The sequence below is a fragment of the Ictidomys tridecemlineatus genome, chromosome 10, assembly GCF_052094955.1.
Source record: "Ictidomys tridecemlineatus isolate mIctTri1 chromosome 10, mIctTri1.hap1, whole genome shotgun sequence".
Lineage (NCBI taxonomy): Eukaryota > Metazoa > Chordata > Mammalia > Rodentia > Sciuridae > Ictidomys > Ictidomys tridecemlineatus.
This window is the reverse complement of record NC_135486.1, coordinates 109,246,979-109,264,837: the sequence shown is the minus strand read 5'-3', so window position 1 is coordinate 109,264,837 and position 17,859 is coordinate 109,246,979. Positions and strand designations below refer to the sequence as shown.

General features: G+C 36.8%; 1 protein-coding gene across 3 annotated transcripts in view; it reads right to left on the bottom strand.

Annotated features, from left to right (window-relative positions):
• Pms2 (PMS1 homolog 2, mismatch repair system component) overlaps positions 1-17,806 on the bottom strand; it is a 29,849-nt gene extending 12,043 nt beyond the window's left edge. For all 3 annotated transcript variants that reach the window (XR_013426826.1, XM_078023691.1, XM_078023693.1), the window contains exons 1-11: positions 17,642-17,806; positions 15,784-15,923; positions 15,082-15,168; positions 14,826-14,928; positions 13,682-13,865; positions 10,506-10,673; positions 9,813-9,910; positions 8,711-8,810; positions 7,005-7,089; positions 3,068-3,223; positions 539-1,397 (exon numbers count right to left, since the gene is read on the bottom strand). Coding sequence is in view for 2 of the 3 variants with exons in the window: in XM_078023691.1 (XP_077879817.1) it covers positions 539-1,397; positions 3,068-3,223; positions 7,005-7,089; positions 8,711-8,810; positions 9,813-9,910; positions 10,506-10,673; positions 13,682-13,865; positions 14,826-14,928; positions 15,082-15,168; positions 15,784-15,923; positions 17,642-17,664 (2,003 nt within the window). In the remaining variant the exon portion in view is untranslated. The remainder of the gene's footprint in view (positions 1-538; positions 1,398-3,067; positions 3,224-7,004; positions 7,090-8,710; positions 8,811-9,812; positions 9,911-10,505; positions 10,674-13,681; positions 13,866-14,825; positions 14,929-15,081; positions 15,169-15,783; positions 15,924-17,641) is intronic.
• Between the last annotated feature and the right edge of the window lie 53 nt (positions 17,807-17,859).

The window sequence follows — 17,859 nt, the reverse complement described above, 5'->3', positions numbered from 1 at the left end:
AATTGTGAGCCCCAAATAAACTCTTCCTCCTCTATCTATTCTTAACAGGTCCTCTGGTCACAGCAGAAAAACAGCTGATCATTATAAAGTGCTGAGAAAATCTAAGGAAAAACAAGTTAGAAATTTTCTAGCAGAAGAGTATGGGAATGAGTTCTTTAAAGAAAATTAATATGACAGGTGTATGAGGCAGAAGAAGGCGGTGGATGGAAAGACCACTGCCAAGAGTACTCGGCAAAGCCAACATTCAATCTGTGGCGTCAAAGTCAGCCCTGACCTTATAATCTGAGAGTGAGAAGCAAAGAGGGCAAGCTCACGAGGGACAGAAGTCTGTGGTGCAGGGAAGACCTCAGACAGGGCTGTCCTGCTGGGCAACACAGGTCAGAGGACACATTTTGATGCCACCCTACCCAAGCCAGACAGAAAAGTGAAAGCCAAAGACAGCCAGAGATTCCAATGCGGAGTCTGAGGACCAACCTCTGGTTCACTCAAAGCCACCAGCCATAAGCCTGACCAAAACACCATTAAGAGCAAACTTTACCTGATCTCTTTTCTCAGCTCATCTTCTGCTGCTTGATTTTCTCCAGGGCAAATCTTTGCCCTAAATTTCCTATAATTCTGCCCACTTTGACTTTGCTGTTCTTGGTGATTCAACTGCTTTACTCGTTTAGCTAAAGACTTCATGGAAAAGTCAAGGGGTACTATTTTCTTACTAATTTTAACAGCTACATCAACCTGAGCCACTGATAAGTTCTGAGTAGTAACCAAATTTTGAGGAGTGTCAGTATTTGAAGAAATTTCTTCTTTTTTAAAATGCTTGGTGTTCGAATATGTAATATCAGTTGGTGGAGGCAAACCTCTTAATTTATATCCAGTATCTTCTTGGTTTAAACAGCTTTCCACATCTGAAAGGTGATATTCCATTTCAGGTAGTTTCTCACAAGAGCCCACATCCTCCTGTGAAGATCTGTCTTCTGGGGAGCTCACTGCATGGTCACTGCTACAGTGACTGCTGGCTTCTGGGGTGCTGAGCCCTCCCTCTGAGCCAGCTGAAGTGCTACTGCATCCTGAGTCTTTCTCCATTTCCACTCTGTCCACACAGTCCTTCCTGGGACTCACCACCTCTCCCTGAGGGTCCTGAAAGCCTCTGCCAGAGACAGGATCTGAGGCACTAGAAGATAGTACAGCCCTTTTTTGTCTTGGAGAATTCTGCCTGGGTTCAGGAGTCTCTAGGCCCCGAGACTGGGTCTCTGTGGTGTGACGAAGAGAAAAGGCCTCTCTCAGCCTGGAAATGGACACTACCTTTGTTTCTGCTCCTTGAGTCTTTAGAGAAGGGGAACTCGCCTGCTTTTCTGGCAGAGGCGTTTCCATTTCTGCCACATGCATCTTTATTAAGTTACCTAGGCAGATGAGAACAGAGAAAAATATCAGGGACTGTACTGAAGTGAGACAAGAGGATGTTTTTAGATGAATAGGCATTTCATAAAAAAGGACAAGCAGCTAATTAAATATGTAAACACTACCCACAGTTAATTAAAAGGGGCACAAATAAAAATAATATGATGCCATTCAGCACCAGAATGGGTAAAATTTAAAACCAACCAAATGTTCACAAGAATGAGCCTCATGAGGAAATCTTAAAACACTGCTGGTGGCAGTTAGACTGGTACAGCTGTTCCAAAATACTCTGGGGAGCATCTCCTAAGTGCATGCACCAGTGACCCAGCTCTGCTCCTCCCACCACAAACAACTACGGATGGTCACCAGAAGACATGTGTGAGAATGCTCATGGCAGCTTTCTCTAAAGCCCCAGATGGCAAACAACCCAAATACCCACAAAGAAATTGTGGTATATGAACACAGTGGAATTCTATACAGCCACCAGAATGAATGAACGGATGGCCCATGTGACTTGGCTGAATGTTATACATAAATCATAAAAAATACTCATTAAATAACTGCAAATTAAAAGCAAATTAAACTAATGCTGCTGCAAGTCAGAAAAGAATTTACTACTGGTGGTTAGTGTAGGAAAGGGGCATAAGGGTGGTTTGTGGGAGCTCTTTCTCGATCCTCTCCACACTCCCATCCCCCCATAAAAAGAAAAAAGAAGCAATATGAAGACTGAAAAAATCATTAGTATAGATCTGCCTTACAGGAAACCTAAAGGGAGTCTTTCAAGATGAAACAAAAGGACAAGAGACAGAAACTAAAATCCACATGAGGAAATTAAGAGCACTAATAAAGATAAACTATAAAGGAAGGTAAATATAAGAGAAAGAATAAATATATTTTTTATTTGTATCCTTTTTTCTACTATGTGATTTAAAATATAACCATACAAAACAAAAATGATAAATCTGGTGGTAGGCACCAGTATAAATCTGGATATTATTGAAATTAAATTATGGTTACTCTGAATTCAATTGTTATGCTAATTATAATCTCCAGGGTGAGTGTTAAGAACTTAACTCAAAAATATATAGTAAAAGAAATGTCAAGAGACTTAAGAATCTATAATCAAGGCAGACTTCTGCTCAATGTAAATCTTGTGTCATCTGCTGATGATTAGAAAAACGAGAGTGGTACTATGGATCAAGAAAGACATCAGTAAACACTCATGGGAGGGCTAAAGATGCTCACCTCTGTCTCTTTGTAACAGATTACCCTAAGCCTACAGCTACATACTTTCTAGGGTGATATATCCTCTAAAGAGATTTTGTTTCACATAAAAGAAAAGTTACCTGAAGGAAAAAAGCAAGTCTCACAGGCTGGGGTTGTAGCTCAGTGGTAGAGTGCTTGCCTCCCATGTGTGAGGCACTGGGTTTGATTCTCAGCACCACATATAAATAAACAAAATAAATAAAGGTCAACTTTAAAAAAAAAAAAAAAGTAAATCTTGGGCTGGGATTGTGGCTCAGTGGTAGAGTGTTCTCCTAGCATGCATGAGGCACTGGGTTTGATACTTAACACCACATACAAATAAATAAATAAAAATTAAAAAAAAAAAAAGCAAATCTCACAATAGCTAGAAGCTTTAGAAGCTATTCTGTCACTGCATTTTTCTTACCTTCAATATCCAACAGTGGCTGCTGATTGACATTAAGTTTGTTTATATCACTGTCAAACATTCCTATCAAAGAGGTCTTTAAAACTGCTAACAAAAGCTTCTCTTCTTGTAGTAAAATTTGCCTTTTATCTGGAGTTACATTGATATCAATACATTCTAAGACAAAAAAAAAGCCATACATCAATTATATTTTAATTTATCTTTTTTTTTTAATTTTTTAATATTTATTTTTCAGTTTTCAGTGGACACAACATCTTTATTTTATTTTTATGTGGTGCTGAGGATCGAACCCAGGGCCCCGCACATGCCAGTCGAGTGCGTTACCGCTTGAGCCACATCCCCAGCCCTTAATTTATCTTTAGTTATAGTAATTTGTCCATCTACTACTCCATTCACTTATTCTTACCAAAAGTACAACTTACTAAAAACAACATATAGAGGAAGAGGGAAAAATCAGTTGAGTTCAAGACTCCAATTGCATTGAGCCTGGCAATAGGCAGGAAGAAACACAAGGGGTAGGGCCCTATAGCCCTGTGCCTAGGGAGTCCAGTCCTGCTAATAGTTGCATAAGGATGCCAGTGGAATCAGAAAAACCAATGTGGGCTGCTTGAAGAACAATCTTGGTATTGAGGAGTGTAAGGTCAAATGAGCAAGAAAGAATTGCAGTCTGAGGAAGAGGCTGTAAGACAACACCTACATTCTCAAAGCAAATCAATTATTGGTACTCAGAAGCAATTAGACACCCAATCAAGAGAGGTTTTCTGCAAACTGCTGACTAGTCATCTAACTCTGTTGGGGTTACTGAGAATGTTTGTCATAGTCTTTATTTTTCAAGCAACTTAAAAAATAAAATATATACAATTATGCAAATAGTTTGAAAAATCAAACAATGTTACAAAGCTTTCAATTGACCCATTCAATCTTTTGTTCTGTGACCTGCACCACAGCCTGTGCTGGTTACCTGCTTGCCTCACTATAAGGAACATTTCAAACTTTTTCACTTTTGCTTTAGCTTTTCAACATGTTCTGGCACTTACTTTCACATTTTAAAAATGCATATAATGCTGTCTTAAATATTCATTCATCTTACAGGTTTTTTTTTTTTTTTTTTTAAAGAGAGAGTGAGAGAGAGGAGAGAGGGGGGGAGAGGGGGGGAGAGAGAGAGAGAGAGAGAGAGAGAGAGAGAGAGAGAGAGAGAATTTTTTTAATATTTATTTTTTAGTTCTCGGCGGACACAACATCTTTGTTTGTATGTGGTGCTGAGGATCGAACCCGGGCCGCACGTATGCCAGACAAGTGCGCTACCACTTGAGCCACATCCCCAGCTCCCATCTTACAGGGTTTTAAAAACTTCCTCTGGTGAATATTACCAGTCTCCTTCCCCTTCGGAACACATGAAAGACTGTACTGCTTAGCCCAGTCTGGCTAAGTTAAACAGAATCATGTGACTATTTCTGGACAGTAAAATATAAGAGGAAATAAAGAGAACCACTTCTAAGTTAAGACAGTAAAAAATGTAAAGCTCATGCATGCTCCTCTACTCTGTCCTGTCACCCTCTGCCTATGTTCAGATGGTGTAGTTATAAGTTGGTGGAGCCTCTGACTGAATCTCTGAATGACCAGATGGAGAACATCTGATGACCCAAGTGAGAAATGTGTTAGTGAGACAAAAATTTCTCTTAGATATGCCATTTGATTTGAAGTTGTTACTACTGAATACTTAGTCCAACCTAATTGGTATATAGCTTACTATAAGAAGTCTAGCTACTTATAACCATACTTCTCTTAATTACATTTCAGTTTTTGATTAAGCATATCACTGTTTTCAATTTAATGATTATGTAAAGTCTGCTTCTGGTAAACTACATAGTGCTATGATTAAATCTTTTGTGTTTATTTTGCTAGGTTTAGTAATTGTCTCATTTTAACTTTAATTAGTTCTCTTTGATATTCTATATTATCCTCATCCTTCAACAACCTTCTACAAAATGTTACAATGTTAAAAAGTATTATGGAGGGGCTGGGGTTGTGGCTCAGCAGGAAAGCACTCACTTAGCATGTGTGAGGCCCTGGGTTTGATCCTCAGAACCACATAAAAATAAATAAATAAAATAAAGGTATTGTGTCCAACTAGAACTAAAAAATGTTAAAAAAAAAAAAAAGTAATATGGGGGCTGGGGTTGTGGTTCAGTAGTACAGCACTTGACTAGCACATGTGAGGCACTGGGTTTTGATTCTTAGCACCACATAAGAGTAAATAAAGCAAGGTATTGTGTCCACCTACAACTAAAAAAAAAAGTATTATGGTATCCAGGTTAATATTCATAAATTAGAGCTTTGAATGTAGCTTAGTGATAAAGCACTTGCCCAGTGTGTGCAAGGCCCTGAATTCAATACCTAGTATCAAAAATAAATAAGAAATTATAAAATTAGTTTTTTCAAACAAACAAGAAAAACATGAACAATTTTTCAAATAGACAAAATATATAAGGATTTGAATGGGTAAACTGTAAAAGAAAAAGTACAAATAAACACATAAGAATATATAAGATCACAGGCAATGGTGTACCCCTATAATCCCAAAGATTTCAGAGGCTGAGGCAGGAGAATAGCAAGTTCAAGGCCAGCTGGGCAATTTAGCAAAACCCTATCTCAAAATAAAAAATAAAAAGGTCTGGGGATATGAATAAATGGTAGAGCACCCCTGGGGTCAATCTCCTGCACTGCCAAAAAAAAAAAAAAGAAGAAAAGAAAATGTAATGTATAGAGAAAAATTCCCCTACTGAATTTAGTTTAAAAATTATAATACCTAGTATTGTTGGCAGATGTATAAATTGACACAACATGCCTTGAATTCAACACAGCAAAAAGCCTTAAAATGATCATATTCACTGACCCAGTAATTCCACTTCAAGAAATATATCTTATGGAAACAATGATACAATGATTCTAAAATATAGCATTTGAAATTTCTTAAAACTGAACAACTTGAATATATCAAAAAATAAAAAAAAACTGCTGAGCACAGTGGCACATGCCTGGAATTCCAGGGACTTGAGAGGCTGAGGCAGGAGGAAAACAAATTCAAGACCAGCCTGGGCAACTTAATGAGAACATGTCTCAAAATATACATAAAAAGGGCTAGGGATGTAGCTCTGTGGTAGAGGGCTTCTGAGGTCAATTCCCAGTACCAAAATAATAACTTAAAAAAAATTCAAAATTAAAGTATAAATATGCATTGGAATATAATGTAGCTATTACAATCATGTATCTTATGACATGGACAAGAACATTTTTCACATTTAAGGAAAAAGAGCAATCAATCCTGGTGGCACATGCCTGTAGTCCCAGCTATGTGGGAAGAGCTGAGATAGGAAGATCCCAAGTTTGAAGCCAGCTGGGGTAATTAAGTGAGACACTGTCTCAAAATTTTTAAAAAAGAGTTGGGGATGCAATGCAGTGGTATAGGGCTTGCCTAGCACATGGAAGGCCCTGGGTTCAATCCCTAGGGACAGAATGAATAGTAGGATACAAAATTATTTGCTCACACAAAAGACGAGTGTACGTGCATGGGTGTGTATGTATCTTGAGATAAGCACACATATAATTTTTAAGTGTATAGAAAAACCAGATGGCAATAAACAAGAATTTTTAACAATCAAAGAAAAATACCTAGATGATAAAATTAATTAGTTATTTTCAAAATCAGGGATAACATTTTAGTCTACTTCCTCCCTTTATTGATATTAAAAAGTCAAATTTTCCTAATAACACAACTATGCCTGTGTGTTTCAAGTAGAAAGCAGGAAGGTCTATAAAACTCAAAATTTTATCACCATAAATTGTTCTCTTTCCAGTCAAATCAGAGCTTTATAAATTTCATTTTCTTCTTTTAGGAATAAGTCTCCCATTTTATTGAAATCTCAGTGAAACGTACCTGAATCAACAGAAATGTTAAGAACAACAAATGGATATTGATGCCGATTATATATATGGTAGACCTCGTTCACAAGTCTGGAAACCTGCATAAAAACAAAAATGAGAAAACAACAATTGTTCCCTTCTCCCACTGTTGTTAACAACATGCTAGTCTAAGTTATCTCCAAAATGGTACATTTTTGTTAAAGCATTATTAAATGAATAAGGTAATACTGGTATGCAAAAACTTGCACATATTTAAAGTATACAGTTTGATAAGACTCTTCCAAGCAATCCTACTCCTCAACCTCCCAAGTTAGCTGGGACTATAAGAACACACAACTGCCTACCTATTAGATAAGTCTTGACGTCCATGCATGCCTATGGAACTATTCCACAATCAAAATCACTCAAAAGTGTTATCATGTCCCTCAAAGAGATATTTTTTAATCACAGACTCCTGAAATTGAATCCTTTCCAATCTGATGATGCTCTTCAAGAAATTTTAATAAAACTCAAGTGCAGTTTAAATATTCAAAAGCACTTTCAAATGTTCTGAAGACACATATATACAGGACATCATGATCAGATTACCTAATGGCATTAGAGATAAACCATGGAAATTGCACTAACTAAAAACAGGCAGAAGCTAGGCGCAGTGGCGCACACCTGTAATCCAGCCTCAGCAACAGCAAGGTGTTGAGCAAGACTCTGACTCTAAATAAATTATAAAATAGGGCTGGGGATGTGGTTCAGTGGCTGAGCGCCCCTGAGTTCAATCCCCAGTACCAAAAAAAAAAAAAAAAAAAGATAGAAAGTGAACCACAGTAGGTACAAGTAAATTTTAAAGTGTCATTGGAAAAATAACTAAGGTACTATATTGCTAAAGATAGAAAAGTCAAAACTGAACCACTAGGGCTGGGGATGTGGCTCAAGCGGTAGCGCGCTCGCCTGGCATGCGTGCGGCCCGGGTTCGATCCTCAGCACCACATACCAACAAAGATGTTGTGTCCGCCAAGAACTGAAAAATAAATATTAAAATTCTCTCTGTCTCCTCTCTCACTCTCTCTTTGAAAAAAAAAAAATTTAAAAAAAAAAATAAAAAATAAAAAAAATAAAAAAAAAAAACTGAACCACTAAAAACCTATGTAACCATATCAAGATGATCAGTTTCAGTGAGGCAGAGGAAAATCTGGGCCCTTATTTTCCTGGAAAATGGCAGAAGGAAGAGAAAATATAGATAGAAACATATGCATGTAGTAAATCTATGCTGAAAAGTCTAGATGACAGAAAATGTTCTGAAACGTTTATTTTCTTCAAAAAGTGATAGCTTTTATGATAACAAACATACGGGTAATTAATATGTGCTTATCTATTTATGCTTGTGTGTATACATATATATATGCACATACACAATTGAAACAACTGCATAGTAGACTTTCTTAAATGTTTAAAATAATTTTAAAGCCAAATTTCTGAGTTGGTCCCAAGTTCCATGTAAATAACCTATATCATGAAATAATAAATACAAAAAACTCAAAGGCATAGAATTAATTAATACATGGGGCTGAGGTTGTAGCTCAGTGGTAGAGTGCTTGCCTTGTACACGTGAGGCATTGGGTTCAATTTTCAGCACCATATAAAAATAAATACATAAAATGAAGGTATTGTGTCCATCTACAACTAAAAAAAAAGAATAAATTAATACAAAAATTTTGTAAATACCTTTGCCGGGTCACAGGGCCGCCGATTGATGAAGAAAAATTGTCTGTCAGTTGAGCTCCTGCCAACACCATGTGCACAGCCTGAGATGAAGCCTGAGATACTATCAAGGGTAATATGTAAGGGCAGGTTCCAAAGCTAAGCTAAGTGTTAAAACATTTAGCACAAAGCATGCAGTTAAAATCAAATAACAATGGGACACCTGGTGACCTGCTGATGAGTATTCCTACTTCTATTCCAGTGCATCTCTCCTTTATCCAGAAGAATCACAAAAAGAGCCCAGAAATTCTGAAATGCCCTAAACTTCTACAGACTAAAGTCCATCTCAGGTGATATAGTGGGTGCACTGCTAACCTCCTCAGCTCTCTTTTCACCTTCCCTAGAAAGTCTGGGCCTCCATGTCAGGAGTGGGCCTCACTCCAAACACATTCTCAAGACCTTTGCACTATCCCCACCAGCTTGTCAATGGAGTCTACCCATATGTATTGAGAATCTCTACCCACATTCCCTCTCCTTTTAAAATCTGTTGTCAGCAAACTTATCTCTACTAAGGTGTTGATGGAGTGCTTATTCTATATGAGGTCCACCCAGGGATATCTGCATTTCCATAAGAAAAATCACTTAACATAAGGAAATCAATTTCCAATTTTTCTTCTTTTTTTTTTTTTGCACTTTCAGGCATAAGCCAAAGGCAAGTGGACGAGGAGTAAGAAATACGGACTTTGCCAGGGCCATTCCTACTTATGGAAGTGTACATTTTTCACAAACTAAAAATAAGGATGCTTTACAATATAAATAAGACCAGATTCTCAAAAAGTCAAACATTACAGATAATTTAAATATTATTCCAACTAAAGAGCCTTAACAAAGACTAATTCTACAGGAACCCCTTGAAATGTGCCATTTACCTAGAATATTGTTTGATTTAAGTAATTTTTATATAAATCCCCTTTCTCAGCAGTGAAACTGTCCATGGTTTTAATAAGGGCATAAAAATACTACAAGCTTTAACATCTCTATTTTAAAAAGTTAAAAAAAAAAACAAAAAAAAACACCCTCAGGAAAAAGTGTGTGGTTGTAGTTTTCCTGGCAACAATCTACTTACTAAAACAAATTATGTAGAGCATCGGAACAGCTCAGACCATATTCTTCACAGACAGAGTCACTAGGGGGCAGCTGAACGAAAGGAATGAGGCTTTGCAACTGAAAGAAACCAAGAGTAACGGTTATTTCCTAATAAAGACAGAATGGACCAAGACAGAATGGACCAAACTTCAGAGAAGATAAAATGTGTTTTCTTTTCCAGTTAAGCTATTCGCATTAAGAACACATAAAAATTCAAAGAATCCCGATAACTGTTTTGCAGTGCTACTAAAAACCTGACTGTTTGGGGCTGGGTTTGTGGCTCAGAGGTAGAGCGCTTGCCTAGCATGCATGCGGCACTGGGTTCGATTCTCAGCACCACATAAAATTAAAAAATAAAAATACAGATATTGTGTCCACCTATTCTAAAAAATAGTTTAAAAAAACATGTTTTAACTACAAAGATGAAACACACTTGAGTTTCTATATTTATAATCACCACACTGACCATATACTCTAAGCTTTTTCAGAGAGAATTAAGGATATAGTATTTCATTTCTGGAATAATAACAAAAATTTTCAGCTCTAAAAAACATTTTTTTACAATACATATCTTAAAAACTCAGTTCTTGGACTTATGCTCTATTAGAAAGATGACAACCCTGTCATAATCTCTATAGCAATAAAATGTTCTTAAGTAACTGGCCACCATTACCTGCTTCTGCCCAAACACAGAGCCAATATTTTCCTTTATGCTGGAGCTTCCACTGGTGCCTACCACAGGCTGTCGTTTTCCTTGTCCAACTTGATTGGTGCAACTTATACGGACACCTGCTGAAATGATGCAGTATGCATGTAAGACCTGGACCATTTTGGCATACTCCTGTGTAAAAAAACACAAACACAAGACTAAACATTATGTTTACCTTACAAGAATAACATGGCCCAAGTTACAACATCCAATTCAACTGTGTCCTGTAAAAGGAAGCTCAGGCTTCAGCTCCTCTGTACTGTCCTCTTACTTACGGACACACGTTCGATTTGACCTTGTAATCCCTCCCCTAGAAATTTATCCTGTTTTGTTATTGTTGCTTTATCTTATCCTTAACCAGGTATGGGAGCACACACCTGTAATCCCAGAGATTTAGGAGGCTGAGGCAGAAGGATTCCAAGTTTTAAGACAGCATGGACAACTTAGAGAGACTCTGTCTCAAAAATATTTTTAAAAAGGTCGGAGGATAAATAAAGCTCAATGGTGGAGCACGGTTGGGTTCAAAACCTAGTACCACCGAAAAAACAATTTTAAAAAATTTGTATATATTTTTTTATTTTAAAAAAGGGGGGGTGGGGGCTGGGATGTGGCTCAAGCAGTAGCGCGCTCGCCTGGCATGCGTGCGACCTGGGTTCGATCCTCAGCAGCACCACATACCAACAAAGATGTTGTGTCCGCCGAGAACTAAGAAAAAAATAAATAAATGTTAAAATTGTCTCTCTCTCTCTGTCCCCCTCTCTCACTCTCTCTTTAAAAAAAAAAAAAAAAAAGGGGGGGGGTGATGTGACTCAGTGGTTAAGAGCCCCTGGGTTCAAGGTTAAATCCCTGATACCAAAAAAAATTTTTTTAAAAATTATGGTATATCTGCATTGTGGAGAAATGATAAAAGCATAAGATAGTGTGCTGACCAAAAAATAACAATATGCTGAGTGAAAAATCAGGCACACAACAGTTTATATGAGATACAATTGTTTCAAAAATATCTAAACACATGTATAAAAGCTTCACACACATATGCTTTATAGTCTAAAGAATATAACCAAATTCTAAGGGGTAAGCAGACATAATTTCAACTATTTACCACATATAATTCTCGATTATATAAAGGCTATCCTTTCTGTATTTCTTGTTTTCATTATATTAATGTATCTTGAAAGTTTTTCTAATACTTATATACATATGAAATTAAAGAGCATTTGAAAAAAACATACAGACTGTTAATAATGGTCATCTATCAAATATAAGTTCTATGTTCCTTTATTTTTCTAAGGCACTGATTATTTTTTACCATCAGATGTAAATAAAGTTTTCTCCATTTTTGTAAAATTTAATAAAGTTAAAATTAGCACAAATTACTCTATAAGCAAAGAAAGGTTTTAACTTTATATATTTAAGCAACTTTGTTATTATTAAAAATACATATACAGGGGCTGGAGTTGTAGCTCAGTGGTGGAGCACTTGCCTAGCACATGTGAGGCACTGGGTTTCATCCTCAGCACCACATAAAAATAAGTAAGTAAAATAAAGGTTAAAAAAAAAAAAAAAAAAACAGAAATATAGCCAGCACAGTGGTGCACACCTGTGTTGCCAGCTACTCAGGAGACTGAGGGAGGAGGATTCCAAGTTCAAGGTCAGTACCAGCAATTATTGAGACCCAGTCTCAAAATAAAAAATAAAAAGAGCTGGGGATGTAACTCAGTGGTAAAGCATCCTTCCGTTCAATCCCCAGCACCAAAAATATGTGCATGTATATCAAAGAGAAAAGCAACAGGACAGTAAAATGCACAAGATCTCACATCCAATGATAACCTCTCAAACATTCAAATGTCCACTCTTCCAGCCTTTTTGCAACACATATTTAGGTCAGTTGTTTCATTTATTCAAAACTGTACTTATACAAAGACAATTTCATAATCTGCTTTTGAAACACAAAATAGCATTTTGCCATCCATTTGCACTGAAATTCATAAAGGTTGCAACAATTTATTTTTCAGGAAATCAAGAGAAATAATCTTACTTTAAAATGAAGATGGGATCTAGGTATGATTGCACACACCTATAATTCCAGCAACTCGAGAGGCTGAGACAAGAGGATGGCAAGTTTAAAGCCAGCCTCTGCAACTTAGCAAGGCCCTAAGCAACTCAGTGAGACCCTGTCTTTAAATAAAATTCAAAAAAGGGCTGGGGATATGTCTCAGTGGTTAAGTGCTCCTATATTCAATCCTTGGTACCAAAAAAAATGAAGATGGAAGCTGGGGTTACAGCTCAGTGGTATAGGAATTGCTTAGCATATGTAAGAGCCTAGGGTCTATACCCAGCCACACACACACACAAACACACACACACAATACAGACAGAATTAAAAATATTATTTTTTAAAAGACCCATTTCTAGAATATCTAATAAACACTAATTATTGATTATTTGCAAAAAGAAGGGTAAATCATCCAAAGTTTAGTTTCTTTTCTTTCTCTTTTTGGCAGTAGAGAGGATTGAACCCAGGTCCTCACACATAGTAGGTAAGACCTCTACCAGTCAGCTATACTTTTAGACCTTTTCATTTTAGTTTGAGATAGGGTCTCATTAAGTTACCCAGACAGGCCTTACACTTATGATCCTCCTGCCTCAGCCTTCTTAGTAGCTAGGAAATCTTTTATTTATTTATTTATTTATTTATTTATTTATTTGTTGTAGATGGACAGAATGCCTTTATTTTGTTTATTTTTATGTGGTGCCAAGGATTGAACCCAGTGCCTCATGCATGCTAGGCAATCGCACTGTCACTGAGCTACAGCCCCAACCCACCTTAGGAAGTCTTTGATAAGGAAAATTAAACAAATTAAACACACACACACACACAATACAGACAGAATAAAAAAACAATATTCTTTAGAAGATCCATTTCTTAAAAAATTAAGGAATGAGAATCAATTGAAGAGTAAACATCTTGATTAAATCTTTGGGCTGGGGATAGAGCTCAGTTGGTAAAGTGCTTGCCTTGCATGCACAAGGCCCGGAGTTCAATTCCCAGCACCATAAAAAAGAAAAAAAAAAATCTTTTACTCATGTGCATTATACTATTGATACTACTGAAGATTGGAGTTATGAATTTACCACACCTTTTTAATATTCCTTTGAAATTCCTTATGGCGCACAGGTAGCGTATAAAATAATTGCTGCACACAGACTGATGTCCCTCTGGGTCGTGGATAGGGGGTTTTCTGGACAATTTTCCCATTATGATCAAACACCAATCGAGTCCCAACCTTTGCAGATGTGTGGCAGGTAGAAATAGTTACATCACTGTAAGAAAACACCAGGCATGGCTGTATAGTTAGAGATTCACAAAGGTTAAACACAACACTATTTGATCTATTTTCTTTCCTTGATGATCCCTCTGAGATATTCAAGAGAGTTTAAATGGGTAAAGAATTATAAAATCTAAGGTTTGACACCTAAACATACTGAGAGAGTTCTATAAATGCTGTTTTGATAAAAGCGTTGATTTAGTTTTTATAGGCTGAAGTGCAAAAACAACATATGATGTCAAAATTTAGTCACAAATATTTTTCAGTTTTGTTACTACTGTTCTAAAAAAAATTTGGTAAATAATCCAAAAGATATTAAAATTCAAATGTATAAATAATTATAATGTTTTAAAATCTTAGAACAAATAAGAATAGAATCTTGTAGATAGAATAGAATCTTTAGAATTTTAGAATAAATAAGTGTTTTGGTTAAATCTTTTCCTAAAAATTGAAAGTAAATCAAAACCAGTGATCCCTATAATTTATTACCTGTGTTTTCTGTTTGTTTGTTTTTGCTGGAAATTGAACCCAAGGCCCCACCCATGCTAGGCAAGCACTCTACCTCTGAGCTACTTACCCAGCTTCAACATTACTTTAAAATTGAGAAACTACTGCTTTAAAATGGATAACAATGTTTTTTACAATACTATTTGTTTCATTTCATCATTTATTGCTCAAGTTTCAAAAGATTATCATTTAGACTGTCAGATAAAAATTCAGAAGTTAGAGATTGAGACTTTCTGATAGGAAAGAGTAAATAAGGGCTGGGGCTGTAGTTCAGCAGTATAGCACTTTGCTAGCAACCATGAGGTACTGGGTTCCATCAAAAAGAAAAAAAAAAGAAAAGAAAAGAAAGAAAAAGAAAAGTGTAAACAATAATGATTCTAATCATACTTATCAATTTTCAAAAGAATTTGTATAAGGGTCAAGTTAATGGATAAAAATGCTGTATCACCTCAGTGCACAAAGTGAGCTCAGAGCTTCCCCCCGAAAGCCAAAAGTTTCAACCTGAGTGAGGTCAGCGAACTCCTGAATCTTAGAAGTATGATGTTTCAGAGCTGAAAAAAGAGTGTAAGGTAAGATGTCTCAAGGATAAGTAAATATACACAATGACTACCAAAGTAACTGGTTTTAAAAAGATGTGTTTCCTAAGACAGTGTTATTCAAAATTCTGAGACATTTGGCCCAATTATATCATATATTCAACTTACCTAAGCCTTCAAAATTTTCTTCTTCTACCCCACATCCATTGTCTGAAACTTCAATGAGATCCACTCCATAGTCTTTAAGCCTTAGATCTAAAATGTTTAAAATATTTACTTCTCAAGATTGATCCATGCTGAAAAGCTTTTATGTATTAATATTTGCAGTATATGATACAAATTTAAGTTATAATAATAAATTTAAACATACTACTGTCATTTTGTATATTTTATTTTTTTTAAGTCCTTTTGGGCTTTTTACTGACCAAGATTTTAAAATTTTTTTTCTCTCAAAAGGAATAATTTTAACATAAGTCATTAAAGAGAACAGGCTCTGAATCAAGACTTCCTAAGTCATATTTTACTAGCTTTATAATCTAAAAAAAGGTAAGTTCCTTATGCCTTAATTCCTCACCAATATAATGGAGATAATAACATCTAACTCACAGTTATTCTGTATATTAAATGAAATATGCCATGTATAATTCTTAGCACAATGCCAGCCTGGCATGTAGTAAGAACACAGTAAAACTTAACCATTATTATTATTCTTACCTCACAGTGCTAGTACAATAAATGGTAACTTTAACATTAAAATAGTAATTCATTGGTATGTTAACACTTCATGGTTTTATTACAGTAACAAATGGTTCTTCAATGAAATTATATAAACTGATTATTTCTTGAGGCTTAACACTTTCCTAAACTTACCAATATTAGTAGCACCAGCATCCACACTATTTTCTACCAATTCTTTCACAGCAGTGCTGAGATTCAGTACTACCTGCCCAGAACAAATCTGATGAACTGACTTCCGGTCAATAGGTTTGATGGCTTTAGCAAGTTCCTTACTAAAGAAAACAGTTATAAGAAACAAAACAAGTATTCAAACAAATCAAGTAATGCATTTTCACTCTGATATTAACTGTGGGAAATGACTGATCAGTTATTTAGTGGACCTAACCCATTCATTTATTATATGAACATATTCATTTATTATATTCACAAACACGAATGCTCTAACATCCTTAAACATCTGCCAAAAATACTTCTGAATAGATGCTTCACATTCAATAGAGAATTAAATTGAATTATACATGAAACTACATGTAGGAAACATGTATTCCTCAAGCTACAGGTCAATAATCTTTTACAAAGAGATCTTTCTTGAAAAGCAAAAGCAATATTGCCCATACAATTTGAAAAACTAAAAGAATGGTGGGAACAATGTTTATGCCAAAACCATCTCAGAAACTGGAGTGCCAGTTGTCTTACTATTCCCATAGCTGCCTTCGAAACTCCCATCCAAATCCAAGCTGCCAGCTATGCCTTGGCAAAGATCCTCAAAGTCCTTCCTGTATTTGCTTTCAGAGTTTTACAACTATTTGGTCTCTAATCCATTCTCCATACTACCACCCATTATTTTTGAAGTCACAAATCTGGTCAGATAATTTTTAAAAATTTACTAATGTTTTACTGCCTATTATATGAAATTTAAAATTAACCATGACTGGATCCCAATCTACCTTATTTTCTCATTCTCTTTCATCCTTCTCCCTCCATCAAGTCCCTACATTTTAGTCACAGTAAACAAGGAGTTCCTGTAATGGACAACCTCTTTTAGACCTTTTGCTCTGTTTGGAGTCTTCTGTCTAAAGTGCCTCACCCCCTTCCAGGCCAACTCTTTCTCATCCACCAAAAAAAAAAAAAAAGTATCTTCATTAATATGTAGACATTTTCAACAAATGATTCAACTCATCGGTTGGATAAAATAGAACACAGGAGCCTCCCAGGAAAAAAATCTTTGTATTTTCCACAGCATCTGAAACATACCTAACAGACCTTCAACAAATACTGAAACAAAATAAATAATCCAATTAACTCCCCTTTCTACCTTGCAAAGAATCTCACTTAACTTTACAATGTGCAACTGCAGATGACCTCGCAGAAAATGGAAAGTTATCTCTAAAAAATCAGTTAATTTGGCAATACATCATAGGCTGAAGGTCCATTTCAGGTACTCAATTTGAGGTGGGGGTCGGGTGAGGCACAACATTTAAATACAAACTGCGAATGTGCGTTGACATTGAATGCAACTGTGCTGACATCAGACTCGCTACAGGTAATTCGGTGTAACTTGCCAACCAGAAATCAAATACTCAAAGAACGGCCATGCAAATTAGCATGCGCTATGAGCTAATCCTAACCCCAATTAGAGTCAGACACACACCAGGTAAAAACGGAAACTAATTCAGTCTAGGTAGGTTTAGGTAGATTGCATGTCCCAGACTCAGGTCCGCCGTCTAGTGACAGCATTTAGGGAGGCCCGCCCAGCGCGAGCCAAATCTATCACACTCAGCGCCGACTCCCCACCCGCAGCCCGGGATCAGGAACTGGCGTCTGGCCTCACAGAAAACCTTCACTGAGAACCCGGCCAGGGCGAACCTCGAACGCCGCTCCGGGCCGTGCTCGCCGCGTGCCTAGGCCACTTCCTATCCTTTGCAGGGGGCTGGGACGCCGTGGGCCTCCACAAAGGTGGCCCCCCAAGAAGACCATGAGTCCCCCTCACCTGGGACCCTCAATTCCTTCCATGGACCCTGAACACGACTCGCTTCCAGGACTGAGAGTTCCCGCTGCTGTTCTGACACAGGCCGAGTTTCCCGGCTGCCCATTGGTGGACTTTGGTGCCAAGTCCCACCCCTTCCGGGAGGGGCAGCGAACGCTTCCCAGAACTCCTTCTCGTGGATTCGTTATATCAAAGGTCGAGTCAATGACGTCCAGGACGCC